At 33.3% G+C, this 21,240-nt stretch overlaps 1 protein-coding gene across 1 annotated transcript; it reads right to left on the reverse strand.

Annotated features, from left to right (window-relative positions):
- Window positions 1-4,855: 4,855 nt before the first annotated feature.
- Window positions 4,856-14,382, reverse strand: LOC149909991 (uncharacterized). The gene is made up of 4 exons (XM_090120097.1): window positions 14,212-14,382; window positions 13,672-13,841; window positions 9,424-9,590; window positions 4,856-6,235 (listed from the first exon to the last, which is right to left on the reverse strand). Exons 1-4 carry the CDS (start codon window positions 14,378-14,380, stop codon window positions 6,040-6,042), a joined length of 702 nt encoding a protein of 233 aa, XP_089976223.1. The 5' UTR covers window positions 14,381-14,382; the 3' UTR covers window positions 4,856-6,039.
- Between the last annotated feature and the right edge of the window lie 6,858 nt (window positions 14,383-21,240).

Below are 21,240 nucleotides of genomic sequence, written 5' to 3' on the forward strand. Positions count from 1 at the left end.
ATGAAGAATGTCTTTGCTGAAGTCAAAAGAAACGGGGATTAATTAAAGCGGAAGCAAATAGTTTTTTTTTTATATAACGTTGCACAAAAGTTTTTCTGTATCATCGTAGTTTAAGGTTTTCAGGTACATAGAGATTTTGATTTTACAATTGGATCGATTGAGAGGGTAAATATTGAGAATTTTATTTAATTTATTGTAAAGATCATTGCCGAGATAACAATAGAAGTTCCGAGATAATTTTGAATAAAATCTAACCATGTGACATACTGTGTCCTTTCGCCTCTTATCTTTTATCGAGTCAGGATTATACGTAAGTTGCTGGTGTTTCATAAGGACAGTTTGGAGTATAAAAGACTGTCTTACAGATAGAACGTCCCAGAATCTGTACAGGTCAAAAGTGGGAAAACGACAAGGAAAACCTCCAGCTACTTTCAGTACCGCACGTTGAGCTCTCTCCAATTCGAGTAAGTATGTTTTAGCGGCACCTCCCCACGAGGTAATGCAGTAATCCACTAGAGACTGGCACAGGCTACTGTATACAATCTTAATGACACGACGATCAGCAACGTGTCTGAGTGACTTAAAAATATAAATAAGTTTACGCATTCTGGACACTAAGGCATTGATATGCGGTTTGAAGGTAAGACATTGGTCAAGTATTACTCCTAAATATCTTATACTCTCAGTCCTTTCAATCGGAGAACAAAGGCACAGGGGATTTTCTTGGTCACAGGTATGAGCTTTTAGAGATAAAGAAGGCGGTGGAAGCACATTTGACTTAAGTGCGAAACATATGTATTTAGTTTTAGAAGCATTTAGGGTAAGAATATTTCTCTGTAGCCATGAATTAACCTTATTGAACCCTATTTGAGCAGTAATGAAGAGATCATTCCAATTATCACTCTCAAAAAACATTGCCGTATCGTCAGCAAAAGTAATAATTTTGCCATTCGTAAGGTTAAGGCTTCCCAATTCGTTTATGTAGATCAAGAATAGAGTTGGGCCCAGGATGCTTCCCTGCGGCACTCCAAAGTCAACAGAAAGTTCATTGCTTAAAAAAGAGTTGACCTTAACCCTCTGCTTCCTACCAGAAAGATAGTCATGGAATAGCTGTAGGGCAATACCACGAATACCCAGTTTTTCCATCTTAGAAAGCAAAAGTGGGACAGAAACCGTGTCGAAAGCTTTTGCTAGGTCGAGAAATATTGTCAGGCATTTCTTCCTCTTGTCTACTGTTGTAATTATAGAATTCACTATTTCATGAACAGCTTCATTTGTAGATCGACCTTGACGGAAGCCAAATTGCGATGGAGAAAAAAGGTTGTTGTCTTCTAGGTACTTAACTAGACGAACATTAATTATACGCTCTAAGATTTTTGAAAGAGTAGGCAATATGGAAATCGGTCTGTAGTTAGACACGCAATCTCTGTCACCACTTTTATGGATGGGTTTAATAATTGCAGATTTGAAAGCAGTAGGGAATTTTCCAGCGGAAATCGAAAGATTACATATATGAGTGAGAACAGGAGCAAGCAAATGAGCATATCTTTTAATCAATCTACCCGAGAGACAGTCATTTCCTACAGCACAATTATCACGAAGACCCTTGATCAGCTGGAGAATTTCGGATTCATCCGTGGGAAGCATAGCGAAAGATGATAAAGGTGGAGATTGCTTATAATGTTCATCTAGTTGAGAATTTTGGTGATTTAAAGAAATGTTCTTTTCAGCCAAATTTTTTCCTATGTTAGCGAAATAGGCATTTACTTTATTAATGTTTTCAACAGGAGATGTTGAATTTGATATTAGACAGGAAGAATGATCCACAGGCTTATTAATACAACTAATATTTTTAATCACATTCCATAATTCTTTTATATTACCGTTAGCCTTGGCAATTGCTTGTTTTTCATAACTTCTTTTAGCCTTCTTTAAAATCGATGAACAGAAGTTTCTATAACGTTTATATGTTTGCTTAAGCACTTCATTATTAGGATCCTTTTTAAGTTTCTTGTATAGATTGTCTCTATTACGCATACAACGCAGCAGTCCTTTCGTAATCCAAGGTTTGTTGATTGTTTTTTTAGTTGAAGTTGTTTTCAATTTCAGGTTTTGCACAGCGGCTCGAGACAAGCTGTCTACCAACAAGTCCGTTGCGGCATCGACATCATTAGTTAATAAAATATCCTGGAAGTTGATATCACCAACTGCTTTATCTAAATTTACATAGTCCAATGTTTTATAGCTCACAGGATTTCGTATTTTAGTATAGAGATTAATACTAAAAGCAACAGATTCATGGTCAGTGATAGTGGTTTCAGCAACTACACACGTTGCTTCCAGTTTAGTTTTAACCATCATGTGGTCCAAGCAAGTTTTGCCATGGGTTGGAAATACATGAGCAGGAAGAATACGATGACTGGCTAGAGTATTTAAGTATTCAAACGAACGCGAATCTGTGCTGTCTTCTGTTATGTCTATGTTGATGTCACCACACAATATAATATTATTAAAGTTATTTAGACTATTAAGAACTATATTTATGGAGTTTAGAAAGTCAGTAGTGGAACGCTGACCAGGGGGACGATAAATGCCTAAAATACAAGTGTTTTGTTCAATTTTTAGCAAGAGACAATTAGCGTCGCAAACTACTGGTTCTTCGACAGAAACTCTTAGGTTGTTTTTGTAATATATTACGACTCCTTCATTTTGTGATTTATGCATGGAAGTAGCAGCATGGTTATAATCTTCAATGATCGGAATATTTTTATTAAGGGAGAGCCAACATTCTGAAAGAACTAGTACATCCCAAGATATTTTTGAGCGCTGTAATAAGGTAAGAAAATTGGACATGTTGCAGGTGATGCTGCGGATGTTTTGCGAGAGAATGGTAAGGGATGAATTCGTAGGGAGAATATGAATCAAATCCTCTATATTACATTTTTTAGATTCAGCAACGGAGATTTTATCGAGATCCGAGTGTAAATTATCAATATTAATCATGGTTTAATTAATTAATTGAAAAAGATATTGAATATTGTGCAAGCCACTAGATATCCGTGACTTGCTTAATGATGATATAAGATGTTTTTTTACACTGGGATCACGAAAATCGGGTGCTTGAATCAGTAATCTGAGAAAGAGAAATGAGTTCAACATCCAATGATAAATAATATGATGAAAAGGAGACTTAGTACGATTTTTCAACAAAAAATTTGACTTCATTTCATTCTGAATAAATAAGTGGAGGTATGAGTTAATTTGTGGCGAAGAGTGTTTGTGAAAGTGTGTATTGGTGAAACAAGTAAATTTAGCGTAAAAAATATTACAAACAGAAAGTAAAAACATTAAATTACATAAAATAAAGCTACGAATATAGACAATGGTACAGAAAATAGGTAATAACATTTTTAGTTTTAACAGATAGAAAATTTTTAATTTTAAGAGAAGCATGCAGATTTCAATGACATCTAGTCACTTGACAAGTTTAAGGAGTTCCGTTTCGTCTTTAATGTGGATTGGGGTAGATTTTTCATCTTTCTTCACATACAACTTTCCAAAAGACGTCCAAGTAGCATAAATAGTTTTATTCTTTACAGATTCCCGAGCAATATAAAATGCTCTTTTTGTTTTACTTGATAGGTACTCAGATATAAAGATTGAGCGAGGAGGACCAGGGATCTTTAGATGTTGCGTGTTTAATTGCGGCTCTTTCTTTTCGCGATATGATTTATTCAGAGATTTGAATTTGTACAAAATTGATTCCTTCCTATTACTAGTAGTGAACTCCACAACCACAGCCTCCGATTTCAATCGATATATGTCCCGTATCTCTGATTCACTTATTCGAGTTTCCAAACCAAGAGTATCACCTAATTGTTGGATCGAGGAAGTTAGGGTTAATTTGTTTTCCGAATTTTGTTTAGGGAGGTTACGGATTTCGATGGTTGACTTTCTGATGAAATTTTCCAGGTATTCAACTTTATTTTCCAGAGATTGTACTTGATTCCTATATGAACTATTTTCGGCTTCTAATGTTGCCATCTTTTTTAATAATTCTTCATATTGGGTAGTTAAAGTTGCAACCGATGTTTGTATACTCATATTTTGGTTTATAATAGTAAGCATAGTTTTATTAATAGAATCGTATTTTTCTTCTTGGTTCGATTTAATTTCAGAAAACATGTTCTTTATTTCGGAAATTGGGGAGTGAGACTGGGCCTGAATGTCGTCGATGGTACGTTTTTGTCGCTTAGTAATGTAGAAATAATTATTTTCATCTACCGAAGAATTCCCAGCTAGATTTAAGGCCGAATCCGAGTTATAGTGAATAGAAGAATTTGATGTAGTAGCAAGGAATTGGTTACTAGGCGGTGTCCGTTGAATAGACATCTCCAGCAGTGTTGGCAAAATAAAAGAAAAAAAAAAAAATATATAAGATCTCTGCCAGATTAGAACCCGGACTTCTCCGATCGCCACTAACAAGGTTCACAGTTTAGCTAAATGGACAGTACTTGAAAACGTGAAATAAGTGTTTATAACGTACTACTAATCAATAACTTAACAAGACATTACGATGCGTAATGTTTTCAAGGTCACTTTGCTTTCACTTCGTACACAACGTTACCACTTTACAACTGTTATTTTTTTAAATTGTTTGAGATTAATATTCACTTTTATCACTGGTTATTGAGTTTTAAATTAGCACCACTGTTCGATATGACTTTATTTTATAATATTAATGTATTAATTAGCACTGTTTGACAACTTTATCTATTTTATTGGAAATTAAAACAGACGAAGCACTTAAAACACGACTGCTCGCGTGAGCGGGCGGCGGGCGGGGGGAAGTTAAACTTCAACACCGATTTAAATCAAATTTCGTACGAGAATATACGTTATATCTTTAATCAAATTTAAAAGGTTAAAATAATATGACTTGAAATCGTGGGGCACAACTAAATTCACTATAAATATCATAATATTGAAACCATACACTTATACACATTGTTTTTCTTTGCACTTGAGATAAATTGCACATTATCAGCTGTTATCGTAAATTATAATTGTCTATAATGTTGTCTATCGTCGATAACGATTGACGACATAAAGTCAGGTTATCAAATAAGTATTGTACTACTGAAAGGTTTCTCGATTATCTATCGCAAATTTGTTTTTTTTTATAAGTTATCTTTCATTAACGAAATAGCTTAAGAAATTTTATATTTATTTGCAAAAGCCCGTGCGTTAAATTTGGCTTGATCATTTACATGTATCTTTGGATTTTGACTAAATATAAATAAATACTATAAAAGAGGTTGTGGAATGTTTGCTGGCTTTTAAGCTTACTAAGAGATTTATTATAAATATATTATAGTACATATTACCAGTGACCGCCTCCTTGGTCCTGGGTTCGATTTCCGGTAGAGACGAAGGAAAAACAATGTCTCGGTGTGGCAGGACACAGAACGCTGATCACCTACTTGTCCCTAAAGAAAATTGATCAGTGAAACAGATGTATGGATAATGCATCTGCCCCTTACCCCACTTGGGGACACGGGACTTCACAACAACAATAAATTACAATATATCTACTGATCAATATTTATTCATGGGATAATTACTATTGCTGTAAAACATCTTTAAGAATAATCATATAATATTTTCTTATCTATGGATATATTTCTTTCACTGGGGAATATTCACAGAGAAATGGGATTAAATTTCAATATAATATGCTTTTAACTGTTTAATAGTGTCTATTAATATCACAGTAACATACAAATATCCTGTAATAACAAGCTTGTAAATTCTTAAATTCACTCTTATTATTGATACCTATTTAGAAAAACTACTCCCAAAATCTAAAATATACAATACTTTACAAAACCCGCGCCCAAGCCCAAGTACCTATTTGGGTAATTTTTCCTATAGCATAAAGACTGAAATAACAATACATAAATCGCATACATCTGAGTGAGATGACTATATTTTACACAGCTTTACTAAAGATGACAATCTTGCTAAATTAAATAGACATCATTCGAATCTCTTAACCATAAGTTTAATACACCTATTCTCATCTGGCGGGTAGTCCAAACCGTTTTCATTCAATTCTTTCATAGAAACTTCAGCTATGGTCTCGAAGCCGCATTTTGTTGCAAGCTTCTGTGATGCTGGACCAGTGAATACTGTTGTGGTTCCCTTGACACCGTAGAATTTGCATAGCGGCTCTCTGGAATAAAAAAAAATTGGTTGTCTGTAAAGTCGGTTTACTGACGATAGTTGAACGTGACAACGTCCGATTGTGCTTCTTTGTCGCTCTTTCCGCGCTCTCGCTTGCACTTCAAGTCTTACATGGAACGCCTCAGAGCGAGGTAACGCCGCATGAGTCATGTTTTTTCGTGCGTGCAGCCGGCTATATCGAATTATAAGACGTTGTCACGTCAAAAAATATTGTTTAAAATATATAGATGGATTAAGTTTACGATAGATTGTGTAGGATAGGGACGCTTGAACGAAGTAGGTAGTAACGTAGTAGTAGATTTAATATGTATTGTTCGGAATAGATAAAATAATTATGTCCCATGGGATAAATTTTACATTGTGAAATATGTAGATAGTAAATCTTGTTGAAGCGAGAATTAGGTATTACGGTGTCATACATTAAGTAATAAAATATTTCTGACGAATTTTAAACACGATTTAAACATTATTTTCTCACCGTTCATTTTGTAAATTGTAGAGAGCAAGTCGTGAAAAGGTAAATCGCGTTTAAATCTTATAATTTAGATACTGAGGTATATAATTTTATCACATTATGAATGGGAAATACAACGCCTAGTTTCTGGGGATTAATAATACTTTAATTATCTGTAATTAGATGACAAAGCACAAAAATGTTTTTTGTTTACATTTAATGTACGCAGACATTGTTACAGACAGATAAAGTTATCATATTATTTGTAATGAAATAAAAAGAGATGTATATAACAACTAGGTATATACTATATAGTGTATTATACTATACTCCATATGCAATTATTTTAGCCTAGATATTATAGTATTTTTATAGGAGACGAAGGCAAACTTGTACCTTAAAGGTATAGAAACCTGATAATTTATCTATCTAGATTTTTTATAAACAGGTCGAAAAAAGTAATGGACTAAACCTAAGTTGACCGACTTCACATAATATCTGTTAGTACTAAGGTTACCCATGAATAAGTTTATGTATTATGTTCAAGTTTCTGCACATTTATCAATAAGGTTCGGAACAAATATGGTCATGGCTATACTTAATAATTTTTATATGTGTACTACATAATATACGTGTTGGAGAAGGTAGGGATACTGTACGCCTTCTGTAGGTTGTTAATTTACACTTCATATCAAACATACAGATAACATTTCAAATATATACCTACAATCTACATGACGCAAATTAACCAACTATGACGCGCGTATAAAAGTTTTGACGCAGTGATTATAGGACGCACTATCTAATAAGATAATTCTATTATTGTGTAATTTACAGTAATTTAGATTAAATTAGTCATGAACCACAATGACTTGCAATTGTTTCTTAAATTGGAATTTGCAGTAGTTGTCACCCGGATGAACAATTTGCCCGGATGCTTGAATAAAGAAGGATTTTAAATGAAAATAAAGAAATATTGCGTATAACGAACTATAGCGAATAAACAAACGTTAACGAAAAAACTCACTTTTTCCCTAATCGAATAAAATTATCCCAACAAAACATTTTCATGTAAAATGTCGCCAAGACTCGCTTGCACTCTCAAGTAGTCTCATATAATATAATGTAGAGCCAAGCGTCTAACTCTACACGTCTTAACAAACCTAACTCTCTACAAGCCCTAACTCAACAAACTCTATCCTCCTAAGGACCAAGCTAAAAAAAATCCAATTCTGCATTACCACCCATTGTTCTCACCTGAGTACATAAAAATACAACAGACCTGCCACCCAATGGTATTTTTTTGTTTTTTTTACTGTTAGAGTTAAAATTTACTTGTGGGATTTTTTATCTGTGTAAAATATAGCTTATAGAATACATTTCTGAAAAAAAAAACTCGATTTATTTTGTTCCCATGTGATCACATCAGACCTAAGTGAATCCAAAATTTTTTTTATTAAAATTAGGTTTTACTTGTAGATTTTTTTATTTACTTATGTTATAACATATGAGATCATACAATAACCTCTAAAAAGTATACAAAAGAATTAAAAACAGTTTTTCTTAAATTCTAAATGTCTAAGTTTACTACATATTAGGTAATAAAATATCTAAACTATCTGAACATATGTTAAAAAAAGAAATAAAAACATTGGAAGTACAATATTAGGAACTTGAAATATCAATGAGCTAACTAAAAATCGATTTGGAAACAAATGGTGGGTCTCCTAAGTCTTCATCACTAGGAATAAAATCTCCGTCAGTCGGCTAGGAAATCGATGATATTATCGTCACGAATAACTGAAAAAATAAGGAAGATAACTGTTTATTTTGATTGCAATAGTAATTCCTGTTGACAGTTTAAATAAATTATAATCATAAAACAGGACAATTATACTCAAAATTACTGTAAAACAACAAAATAAATTATTAACTAATTAAATGTTTTCTAGTCATTGACTACAAATGTCTTCAACTGAGTACAAAAAAAATGAAAATAATGTTGTAAGTAACGACCAATGTTCTACTACATGATCACATAAAAATTATCCGTGAATTTAAAAAATACAATATGAATTGTTTCGTTAAATTTAATTAAAATACGTTCCTGTACTGTTTTTAATATTTATTTTTCAATACCAAATGAAAATCAAGTGAGAGATTAATATGATAATTAACGATTTAACTTACCTCTGTTACGTTGACCAGCCATTTTAAAAACTTGAACTAAAGTATTTTAAAATTCTGTGATTGGATAACCCATTTACCTACCAAACCTAATAGTTCAATTCAGCCAGTCGCGTTACACAGTGATCATAGGCAGAAAAGCGCGGTATTTTTTAAGATATTTCGAATTTTCGATTTTGTCATCGGATGAGGACGGTGGTTGGTAATTTAGTTAAAACTTTTTGGTGCTTTGGGTTGTAATGGTGATGGTGTTTATGTACTTATATGAGGCCATTGGTCCTTAGGAGGCTATAGGTACCTTTAGTTAAAATACGTGTCTTTTGAATTTATACGGTACGGTAGTACTTAACACTAAATAAATTCAAATTTATCTATCTACTTAAATGAAAGCTTTTAGGCATGTTCAAAATTTCAACTTACTCCCGTTTTTTAAATGAAATTTAAAGAAAAAAAGATAAGAAATTTTAAAGAAAAATGTTAACAAACTAAGTTAATGTGAGATTTACTTTTATAATAGACTAGTAGTAGGATCTCACCTCGCAGCCAGTAACCTTCCACCGAGCTTTGAGCCTCGGTATTCCCTCTTCACGACAAGCCCAAACGCATGTAACAGTGTATCCAGCCCTAAGTACTTATGTGGGTCCTTTTTCGCCTCAATGTAGTCTAAGGCTGCGAACACGTTTTTCCAGTTTTCGCCTTCTATCTGTTGAAGTAATGTGATATTATTATTTTGGCATTAATTTTGGCGGTAAGTTGTATTGAGTACCTATGCAGAAAACAAATTCTCTACTTTTAAGTACGGAAGAAATAAAGCATAACTTTTCCATATCAAAGAAAACAAGTATATGCCAAGGTAGGATAGAATCATGCGTAGATAATTGATAATAAACGAGTGCTTCTAAATGTAGCACGGCATATTGTAGAAGCACTCGTTTTGTTTTTGTTTGTGTAGAGCGTTTCAAATATTTTTTTTGTTTAGAAATACGTTAGATACGAGTACATAATAAGGTATCCAGGTTACTGCACATTCGAAGAATTACAATATGTATTGTCCATACTAATATTATAAATGCGAAAGTAACTCTGTCTGTCTGTCTGTCTGTTACTCAATCACGCCTAAACTACTGAACCAATTTTCATGAAATTTGGTATGGAGATATTTTGATACCCGAGAAAGGACATAGGCTACTTTTTATCCTGGGAAAATGACGCAATCCCGGAAATCCCACGGGAACGGGAACTATGCGGGTTTTTCTTTGACTGCGCGGGCGAAGCCGCGGGCGGAAACCTAGTCTAATATATAAAATACTGTACGATATTTACCATTATTAATAAAAAATCAAATAATTATTTTGTTATGCATGTTATCTATGCAAATAATAAAACATTTTTGAAATAAAGCAGAAAAACAAAAATATCACGGAGGAAGCTTGATTTGTTATCAAAAGAAGTCATTGACATGAAGAATTTTAGGACATACTGAACATGCAAATTCGATTTAAACACTAGATATTAATATAGGTCATAATTATTATTTTTGTTCATACGTTACAAGTACTGAGATACTGTAAAAATATCTGAGCGATATTTTTTTTATGTATATTCATAATAAAATTATTAATACGAAAGTCTGTCCCTATGTCTGTTTGATACATTTTCACGGCCAACTTAGATAACTAGTTATCAATTTAGAATAAAATAAAATAAAACAGAGAAATGCAATTTTAATTTTTACAGCTGTTTATTTTCATAGCATTGTAATTTTAGTAAATGGAAGCTTCAAGAATGATAATAACTACTGGAGATGCTGAAGAAACATTCAAAAGATGCATAATACAATCAATATGGTTCTCTTGGTTACCTTTTCCGGATTTATTGGGAATAATTGTTGATTCGACTGAAACAGAGTTTAAGTATACATTTGACACCTCCTTATTCCTCATATTATGCGGAAGTGAGCTGATACATTTTCTAATAAAGGATCTTTTTATGGCAAGTTAGAACCACAATAGATACTAAAAAATTGTAAAAATAATTAGGTATAGATAACACAAAATTGAATTATTATTTATGCGGGTCTATAATTGTAAAGTTTACTTTCGATTTGCATTTAATATAAGTGCCCACATTATACATAAAAAAGTTGTGTGGTTTTATGAAACCACGGTAAAAGTGAAACTTTCCGAACACTGCTTTATACCTACTCGGCAGCCGACCGTCACGCGACATGCGCTACACAGACCAAAAAGTTTGAGATGATGTAATAAAAGTTTCACTTTAATAAGATGTCATGTTCATTCTTTAGTAATAATAGAAACGTATCAATTTGTTTGAAAAAATATACGTTTATAGTATCGTCTATGATGATGAGAACTTAATAAATATTAAAAGCCCCAAATAAGTAAAAAAATATCTAGAAATACTTTCGAGTAGAATTTTTTTTGACATTTTGGCGACGGTTAGTTCAAAAATAGTTTATTGGCATTATGTAACTAGAGAAATAATTAATTCATAGTTTATCACTCTCAGCTGATAAGTGATAAGCCTCTATTAAATAGATAAGGCACGATAAAACAATGCACCATGAAAATGATAATTGCATATATTATATTGCCAAGTTCTTGCCAAGTTAATATCTTTATATGTCGAGGTCATAAGGTCATAAGGGAAGGCCTGCAAATGAGGTCGTATATTTGCAGAACTAAATCGCATATTCAAGTATTTCCAGGCCATGTAATTTGTATGAAAGTCCATGTTATGTGGAGCAATTGAATAAATTATCTCTTATGAATGGACCCTTTTTTTCAAACGTTGATTATGAAAAAAGAAGTAAGGAACTAGGGCATATTATTATGCGTAAATAATTGAATAATATTTCACCAATTAAGGGTTTTTAAACGTGATTCAATAATAAATTGTGGCATAACAAAAATCCCACAATAGTAAAAACTAAAAAGATAATAGGTAGGTAATAAAAATATTACGTACAAAATGTGTGTGTGTGCCAATTGATCTTATTGTTAATTAATCTTTTATGAATGAAACTGTTTTGAACTTTCCGAAAAAAAAAATTTAAGCCATTTTTATTAACATTAGTGTGCGTCCACACTGAATGCGCGGTGGCGGCGGCCTAGGCGGGCGCGACGAGCGGGCGCTCGCGGTGGCCACACCGACGCGCGAGCTCAAGTAGCGGTTCGACGTTTTTCGGGTGTTGCAAACTTTGGACGATTTGCTATTTTTACTGGACAGTCCGATTTTGAGATGAGATCATTATAGAAGTTGTACACGAAATAAATAAAACAGAGGAATAACGGGTGAATCTTATATGAAGAATTGAGATTATACCCTACAAAATTACTGTGGTGTATATAAGTGTTTTAGATTGAATCGCACTTATAAATAAAGAAGTTTCACTTCAACAATTAAGTATTTACCGCTATTTTACGAAAAACAATAAAGGATATAATATAAGAAGTCGAGCGACAAGACCGAACTGGTTTGATACCCCCGCCGTCCGCGCATTGGGTCGCTTGCTGACTAGGCCCGTAGTGTGGCCAGAACGCGCGGATAGGAGAGTTTGAAAACTACGCGCGCTGGCTCGCTCATTACCGTCGCACTAGGCTTCCGCCATAGTCATTTCAATGTGGACGCAAAGGCGCGTTTCATACGTTTGATATTTCGCGCCCGCCGTCGCAACCGCGCTAGGCTCGCAGTGTGGACATACTTAATTGTTGAAGTGAAACTTCTTTATTTATAAGTGCGATTCAATCTAAAACACATATTATATACACCACAGTAATTTTGTAGGGTATAATCTCAATTTTTCATATAAGATTCACCCGTTATTCCTCTGTTTTATTTATTTCGTGTACAACTTCAATGATCTCATCTCAAAATCGGACTGTCCAGTAAAAATAGCAAATCGTCCAAAGTTTGCAACACCCGAAAAACGTCGAACCGCTACTTGAGCTCGCGCGTCGGTGTGGCCACCGCGAGCGCCCGCTCGTCGCGCCCGCCTAGGCCGCCGCCACCGCGCATTCAGTGTGGACGCACACTTACACTTACACTCAGTCCACACTGCGAGCCTAGCGCGGTTGCGACGGCGGGCGCGAAATATCAAACGTATGAAACGCGCCTTTGCGTCCACATTGAAATGACTAAGGCGGAAGCCTAGTGCGACGGTAATGAGCGAGCCAGCGCGCGTAGTTTTCAAACTCTCCTATCCGCGCGTTCTGGCCACACTACGGGCCTAGTCAGCAAGCGACCCAATGCGCGGACGGCGGGGGTATCAAACCAGTTCGGTCTTGTCGCTCGACTTCTTATATTATATCCTTTATTGTTTTTCGTAAAATAGCGGTAAATACTTAATTGTTGAAGTGAAACTTCTTTATTTATAAGTGCGATTCAATCTAAAACACTTATATACACCACAGTAATTTTGTAGGGTATAATCTCAATTCTTCATATAAGACTCACCCGTTATTCCTCTGTTTTATTTATTTCGTGTACAACTTCTATAATGATCTCATCTCAAAGTCGGACTGTCCAGTAAAAATAGCAAATCGTCCAAAGTTTACAACACCCGAAAAACGTCGAACCGCTACTTGAGCTCGCGCGTCGGTGTGGCCACCGCGAGCGCCCGCTCGTCGCGCCCGCCTAGGCCGCCGCCACCGCGCATTCAGTGTGGACGCACACTTAGAATGTCACTTTTATTTTGGGCATTTATTTTGATGCAAAAAAAGCGAAAAAAGACGATGTTTTTCGGAATTTAATGCAAAAAATACCTCAATATCAGGCACTGTCTCCCCAACAGACGCGACGACACACACGTTCAACGCGGCTAGTGTCCTCTTGTCTCCCTCCCAGGTGTAGAGGGCCAGACTCATCCTCTGAGCCAGACACTCTCCCCAGAATTTCCTCATGCTGGTCATGCTTTTCTCATCTTCTTGGACACCTGGAAGATTTTTCTGGTTTTATAATGAGTGTACATCAAAATTCAAAATATAGGTGAAAATGATAATATGTTTGTTTTCTTCTCCTTCAAATACCGTTAAAAATATTTGCAAGTAGAGCAGTAAGTCAGTTAATTTAATAGACACTGTAAGTACCTACACATTTATCATTGTTATTCTATAAAAAGCAGAATAATAGATGTAGAGCCTCCTACCTAAAAAGACTATTAACTAATACATTAAATTAAATACACGGTACAATTAACATAACTATTTATTAGATCGTGTTCTTTCAAAAACGTCATGATATACTCTACTTCTCATCTTGTGCAGAATTGTTTCTGTATGTAATATCAGATCACATGTACTCACGACTTGTCGCGCACAGTACTTCATCAGCACTAAGTGTATCCAGCAGGACTTCCAGGGCCTCTGCATCATCACGAGGGTCCAGGTCTTGCAGCACCCACTTCTTACCGTCTACGGTCCATTGCTCCCAAACTCGGGGGCATTCCGCGTCCCAGGTTCTTTTGAATGGCATTTTGAATCTGTAGAGAAATAAAATTGTGTTTGTGTGTTTATGTATATTTGTATTTCTATACTAATATTATAAAGCTGAAGAGTTTGTTTATTTGAACGCGCTAATCTCAGGTACTACTGGTCCGATTTGAAAAATTCTTTCGTTGTTAGATAGTCCATTTATCGAGGAAGGATATAGGCTATATATTATCATCAAGCTATGACCAACAGGAGCGGAACCACGCTGGCGAAATCGCGGGGCACATCTAGTATAATTATTATATTAACCTAAATGTTTAGGAAAACTAAGCCTTTGCTGCCGTCCGCGTCACTGAAAAATACTGTGCAAATACACATAATATTTACGTAAAATATAGACGCTTACCTACTGTATAAACTTATTTTGTTTTCTTTTGTATGGTAAGGTTTAAACTTAAGGTTTATGTTTTTGTCAAAGTGTTTACTGTTTTTCCTTAAACAGTTATTAACTTCCGTCTACAATCAAGTTTAAAAATAACTTCGTGTAGTGTTACATTATTTTTTTTTGTAGGTACATAATATTATGTATGTATAAATAATATACCTGTTGTAATCTTTTTATAGATGCTTATTTAATCATCTTTTATATTTTTTTGTATATTAAAAATAAAACAACCGGCTTCTAACTCAAACAAAAAAAAATCATTTGATTTAAAAATAAATGTTCTTGATGGAACCGGATATTTTTTTAATTTTAGTTTCATTGATATGATTAAATTGTTATATCATTTTAAATCTGCAAGTCTCTGCATTGATATGTGAAAGACCTGGACAAAACGAATCAAGATTTTCTGCAAAAATAACAGCTTTCGAGAGCTTTAGCTAGATGTACGTTCTAATATTCTTAATTGAAGTTAACTAAGATCATACGAACAAGAATTCTTGAAACAAAACACTACCAACTGCGTTTTAAATACCCTGTACTTGTATTTAGTAAATACATTAACGATGTTTACAATACCAACATTAGATCGTCAATCATAATAATTGATAAATATAGCGCTTGCGCAAGCGGCGCAAAGGGCTCCAATATTTGGGTGAATGTCACTAATAAAATGATCTTGAACTCATTTGTGATTATTTATGGAACACACTACACACTGATACACTGAACATAGTAAATAAAATAATAAGGGCGAAAAACGTATTCGATTTTCCATATACATATATTATATGGTTCGAAATATTCAGTGAAAGAAAAATAATTAAATAACTGTATAATTTTTTAATGGGTAAATATAATGTGCAATAATTATTATAAATATTTTTAAATCGATTGCAATCTAATAGATCCAGAGCCCACGACGGCCAGACATTCCTTTCTTTAGGAAAGTTGAAAGTTTCTTTGTATAATATGTCTCCGATACAGATAAAAACGACTAGCGATTATCAAGTCTGGGTTGCGGTTACTTTGGCAGGAAACAGGTAGTAAAGGTGTATAAAATTGTACCTAACTTTCATTATAGTTTAAAAGCTAAATTTTATATATTATGTTACTTGAGGACCTATAAAAAGATGTTACCTTAAGAGCCGGACAGTTTTCATGGTTCTTACATCTAGCCAAACACATTTAAAGAATAACTAACAGTTCATCACAGTATTTTTAAATTCCTGTAAATAACTTAAACAAGAATTTTAAATAGCTTGCGAAGCATTCTTAAGTGGCTTGTAAATTCGTAACTATAAGTAACAACGAATAAGTTAAAAATATTGTTTATTTTATACATGGCTTATTTTAGTTATTAGCGGAAGCAAAGGTACCGATCTTGTTTGACCAAGACCTTGTAAAGGTTGAGTTTATACAAAAATAACTTTATTTTACTCGGTCAAGGTAGTTTTGAGAAGAACAATTTTATATTGAGATAGGTCAGCTATTTATAAAATATGCTCTTGCAGTTGAAAGCTCTATAGCACACTGTGTCTAATCTTACGCAATTATAAAGAGAAAAAAAGAATTTGTTTATTTCCACAGGTTATTTCAATAAGAAGAAGAAAGAGAAGAAAATTCTTTCACATACTGTTATATTTTTCAGGGTGACGTTTGTTTTTTTCTGATTAAAAATGGCGAAGTTGGGACAAAAAAATAGTTGAATAATTTTTGAGATGCATATTATCGTCTCTACTCTATGAGATAGATTTAGATTTATTGATGAAGTAAAGATGATGTTATTAGATTCTACTGTAGAGAAAATTAATCATGGCAATCTTATAATTATTTATTATGTAGTACACAATAAAAAAAGAAACTCTGTCTGCGTATATAGAATAGGTATCTGATACTTTCAATAAAAATCTCTTATTAAGTATTTCTTCATTGTATTTCTTTTAATAAATCAGGATTTTAGTATATTTGTAACAAATGAACGTAGTAAATTTTATGATACGTGGCAGCAAATATTTTGCAATGATAGTTAGTCATGTGAGCGAAACTATATTTCCTTACATTGCATACATAATAACTGCAACATTGCATTTATTTGCTTCATGAAAACAAACTACATATTATGTGAATAGTAATGTGATTAGACGTGATATTTTTATTGGTACCTAGTTTCTGTAAATTAAAAAAAAAATTGTAAATATAATGTAAGAATGTATACTAGGTGGGTACTAGCTAGTGGCTATTCGTCCCGGCCGCTCTACTTGGGAAAATTAAACGATAAAATCTTAGTAAAAAATTTGGAAAAAAACGGTGTAGTAGTTTTGGAGCATATGGTAAAGGAACTTAACAAAACGGACCATATTAGTTTTTTTTTTAATTTTATTTAAATTTTTAATTTGTTAATTTATCACTTATAATACCACAAGAGCTTTAAAATCAATTGTATCGATGCAAAATGTCTAATTGTACCGGTCTATGTAAAATATACATCACACATTCCTATAGGTATTATAGAAATATTTTATTGTTTGTTTGTTGATAGGCTCCGAAACTACGGGGCAGTGTTACAAATTCGGCATATTTTATTTTGTTTTTATCAAGATCTGGAACGAGCGGATATTTACAAATAAAAAATGATTTCTAAATCTTTATTTTAAATTACGATATTGAAAACCATACTATAAAATAACCCTTAACAATAATTTTATTTAGGTATGTATTATGTTTATTTACATAAATTAGTTTAGTAAGTTACATATTGTATTTAAATAATTAATATAAATAATATAAGTTTAGGCGATCTTTTTATATAACTACAAAAATCCAATTTAATAATTGATACAAATTGCTTGAAAATAGCAATATGAATGAAATTCACTCACCAATTGAATATTAGGTATAACACGTGGTATTCCTAGTTATTGTATGTTTTTCATACAAATAAATTATTATTTAACATACGAGGCGTTCGCTCGACCGCTTATATCATACTCCACGAACTAGACTAGCTCTCAGATATAAGGCCTTGAGCGGAAGAAAAGTTTAGGCTTGGTACTGACTTGCGACTATTATTTATTATATATTTATAACTAGCGACCCGCCCCGGCTTCGCACGGGTGCAATGCTGATACTAAATACACTACAGAAAAATTGTGAACGTTGTATAGGTATAAAAATATAGCGGCCCGCTCCGGCCTCCGGCATCGCACGGGTATAAAATACATAGCCGGGCGGCCGCAAACGCTACGTACTGCAATTTTTAAATCTGTAATATCTTCGAAAATATTCACTTAAATCATACGGTGTAAAGGGCCATATAGATCTATATTAAATGAACAATGTATCCATGGTATTTAATTGGTTAAGGATTAATGCTGTATTGGTTAAAATCGCTTCGAAAATTAGCCATTATTTGTCGTAAAAAGTAAATGACAAAAAAAAGTTATTGTGGGTTATCCATAAGAGCTACATATACCATCGCGGACTTTTCTGTAGACCTTTTCAATGTGTATAATACTTAGTACATTATTTTGATAAAACTCGTAGGGTTCAGCCTGCGTTTGCAATGTAAGCGGAATAAATGTAATTTTTTACGACATCACATTAGAAACCTCAAAAATAACAGTACTTCTCCACTACTTAATGGATCTTATTATACATATAAACCTTCCTCTTGAATCACTCTATCTATTAAAAAAAACCGCATCAAAATCCGTTGCGTAGTTTCAAAGATTTAAGCGTACAAAGGGACATAGGGACATAGGGACAGGGAAAGCGACTTTGTTTTATACTATGTAGTGATGATGATATACTAGCGGTCCGCCCCGGCTTCGCCCGTGGTACATATTTACGTTTTCTCTACATAAGAACCATCCTCGTACTTCAAGGAATATAATAAAAAAAGAATAATCGAAATCGGTTCAGCCGTTATCAAGTTATGCGCTTACCAACACATTTTGGGATTCATTTTTATATTATAGACTAGCTGTCCGCCCCGGCTTCGCCCGTGGTACATATTTACGTTTTCTCTACATAAAAACCATCCTTGTACTTCAAGGAATATAATAAAAAAAGAATTATCGAAATCGGTTCAGCCGTTCTCGAGTTATGCGCTTACCAACACATTTTGCGATTCATTTTTATATATAAGATTTATAATTAATGTGTGACTTTTAACTTTTTTGCTTTGGGTTTTAAAATTTTAGGAAATCTATACTAATAATATTATAAAGAGGAAAGGTTTGTATGTATGTACTTATGGTTTTCACGCTTAAACTACTGGACCGATTTTGATGTAATTTGGTACAAATAATCTTTAGACCCTGAGAAAGAACATAGGCTACCTTTTATTGCGAAATATGTACCACGGACGAAGTCGGGGTGGACCGCTAGTAATTAAATAATATTATTTGTCCAATAATGCTTCTACATAATATTTGTATGTTTTTAAAAGACAGACTAGACTGTGTGAAAGTAGTTTAAGTAGGTATTTAAGCATACACGCTCAACCCGTATTTGGAAAACCGAAGGTATTTTCATTGTTTATATAATTTGGAATTTTGTTACTCAATCAATATAACACGGGACCGAGTGAGTTCACAAATTTGTGTGTGATAAATGATTTTTAGATTATAAAAACGCAATAAGATATGATAAAGTATTAATCGATCAAATGTAATAGTGAATTCAAGTCATATTAGTATTTTTAGATTACAAAGACGCAATAAGATAAATTCCTCTAAACTCATGCAAAAATATACTCTACTCTACTCATATTAATAAGGTAAAAAAAGATGTCCCGTTATAGAGAGGACATCACGAACAAAATCTGTGTAACAAGCGCGGCGGCGGCACCGGCCGGCTAGACAGTAGACACTTTGTAGATATTCTGCCTTTTATTACTTATAAATTAAAACCAATCAATGTAACAAATAAATATTATTTATCTTATTAAAAAATATGAATAAAATTATCAATTAAAACCAATCAATATAACAAAAAAAAATGGCTTGAGACGATTGACTCTAACTCGTGTTAGAAATAGTTTATTAGAGATGCCCTCTCTAGTACGTAGTACATGGCAACTCTATGGTCCCGTTAGATAAAATATGAAAAATTCCAATTAATTGAGTGTAATTGACAAAATCTTACCTAAACAAAATGAAACATCTCCAAAAGATTGTTACCTTAGTTAGTAGGTACGTACTGATGTTAATGCATTCTGTGCATTTCTTTTGGGGGTTCTACTTCTTTATCTAGATTCTAGTCTAAAGAATCATCTGTTTTAAGAATATTGTTCAAGAAAATTAGTTATATCTGACGATTCTGACCCAAAGGAGATCTAGACAATCAAAATTGTTTCGGATCTTTTGTGCCAGGACCACAGCTTCCAACAACATTTTACCACATCCTGCTCAAATAATTTTTATAGATACACTTTGTGTATAGAGGGAAGCAGTGTAAATTACACATTCTTGGGAATGCGCTGTGAATGGCTGAAGTTCACTAAATAGTAATTGATGCAGATCGCACATGTATGACCAGCCTTACATTTTTCAGAGTAAGTAATAATAATATACATATTATTATGTTGTTCTTTTTAGAGGTGGATCATTTTTGTGACTGAACCATAAAAATTAATTTGTTTCAGACTGTGGGTAATTACTAACTTAACGCTATTTGTCTTGTCTATGAGATATTTTTGTATTTTATGTCTATTTTTAGAATATAATTTTATATGCTGTGTAGTTATGCGTCTGTAAATGTATGTATCTTATCGTAACATATGTTACGAAATGTATTAAAATATATTACACGACATCTATACTATATTTTTCCGTTACGCGCCATCTTTTTCATATCCCTACCACGCGTGATTCGACGTATTTCTGTAAAGTTTCATATGGTAAATTATTTTTTGAAAAATAAGTTCATAAAGAAGTTTCACTTCTTACGTGTGTACACTAGTACATGCACACATTTTTTTAAATCACATATAGATGTGTTAGAAAATCGAATTGTAACGACACTAATTTATAGAGTCATGATGACGAACAGTTTCTAGTTTTTATTGATTTGACCGTGAGTGGAGATCGTATTCTTCAAGTATTCTTCAATTGCAAAATTGGCGCAGATTATTCATTTTAGAGCTATAGAAGGAAGAAAGAGCGAAATTCTGATGATTCATCGATTTATTGTGGTCTTTTGTATATAAATTTATTGTACTGGAACGAAAGGCTTCTCAAGCTAAAAACGAATGAAGTATCTTCTAATTAAACAATGTTAAATGTGCTGGTTTCAAGTGTTTGATTTTAGGCGTGTCTTTGTAAGAGTATGGATCGAACAGAAAAAAATCTTAAAGTTGGATAAAAAAGGAAAATTAAAATGTTTCCCTAATTTTAGCTGTTACGTCTTCTTAGCTTCTCTTTTATATCCTTCTCCTTTCCTGAGGACAGCAACAC

Source organism: Colias eurytheme, chromosome 3 (genome assembly GCF_061535395.1).
Source record: "Colias eurytheme isolate Ceu_HAF_F1 chromosome 3, ilColEury1 Martin Lab GWU primary, whole genome shotgun sequence".
Lineage (NCBI taxonomy): Eukaryota > Metazoa > Arthropoda > Insecta > Lepidoptera > Pieridae > Colias > Colias eurytheme.

What these genes read in the sequence shown, in the direction of transcription:
- LOC149909991 (XM_090120097.1), bottom strand. Translation starts at nt 14,380, where the DNA reads ATGCCATTCAAAAGAACCTGGGACGCGGAATGCCCCCGAGTTTGGGAG. An exon ending in AGACAGTGCCTGATATTGAG is followed by an intron (nt 9,591 to 13,671) that starts GTATTTTTTGCA and finishes TTACTTCAACAG; the next exon opens with ATAGAAGGCGAAAACTGGAA. An exon ending in GGAAGGTTACTGGCTGCGAG is followed by an intron (nt 6,236 to 9,423) that starts GTGAGATCCTAC and finishes TTTTTATTCCAG; the next exon opens with AGAGCCGCTATGCAAATTCT.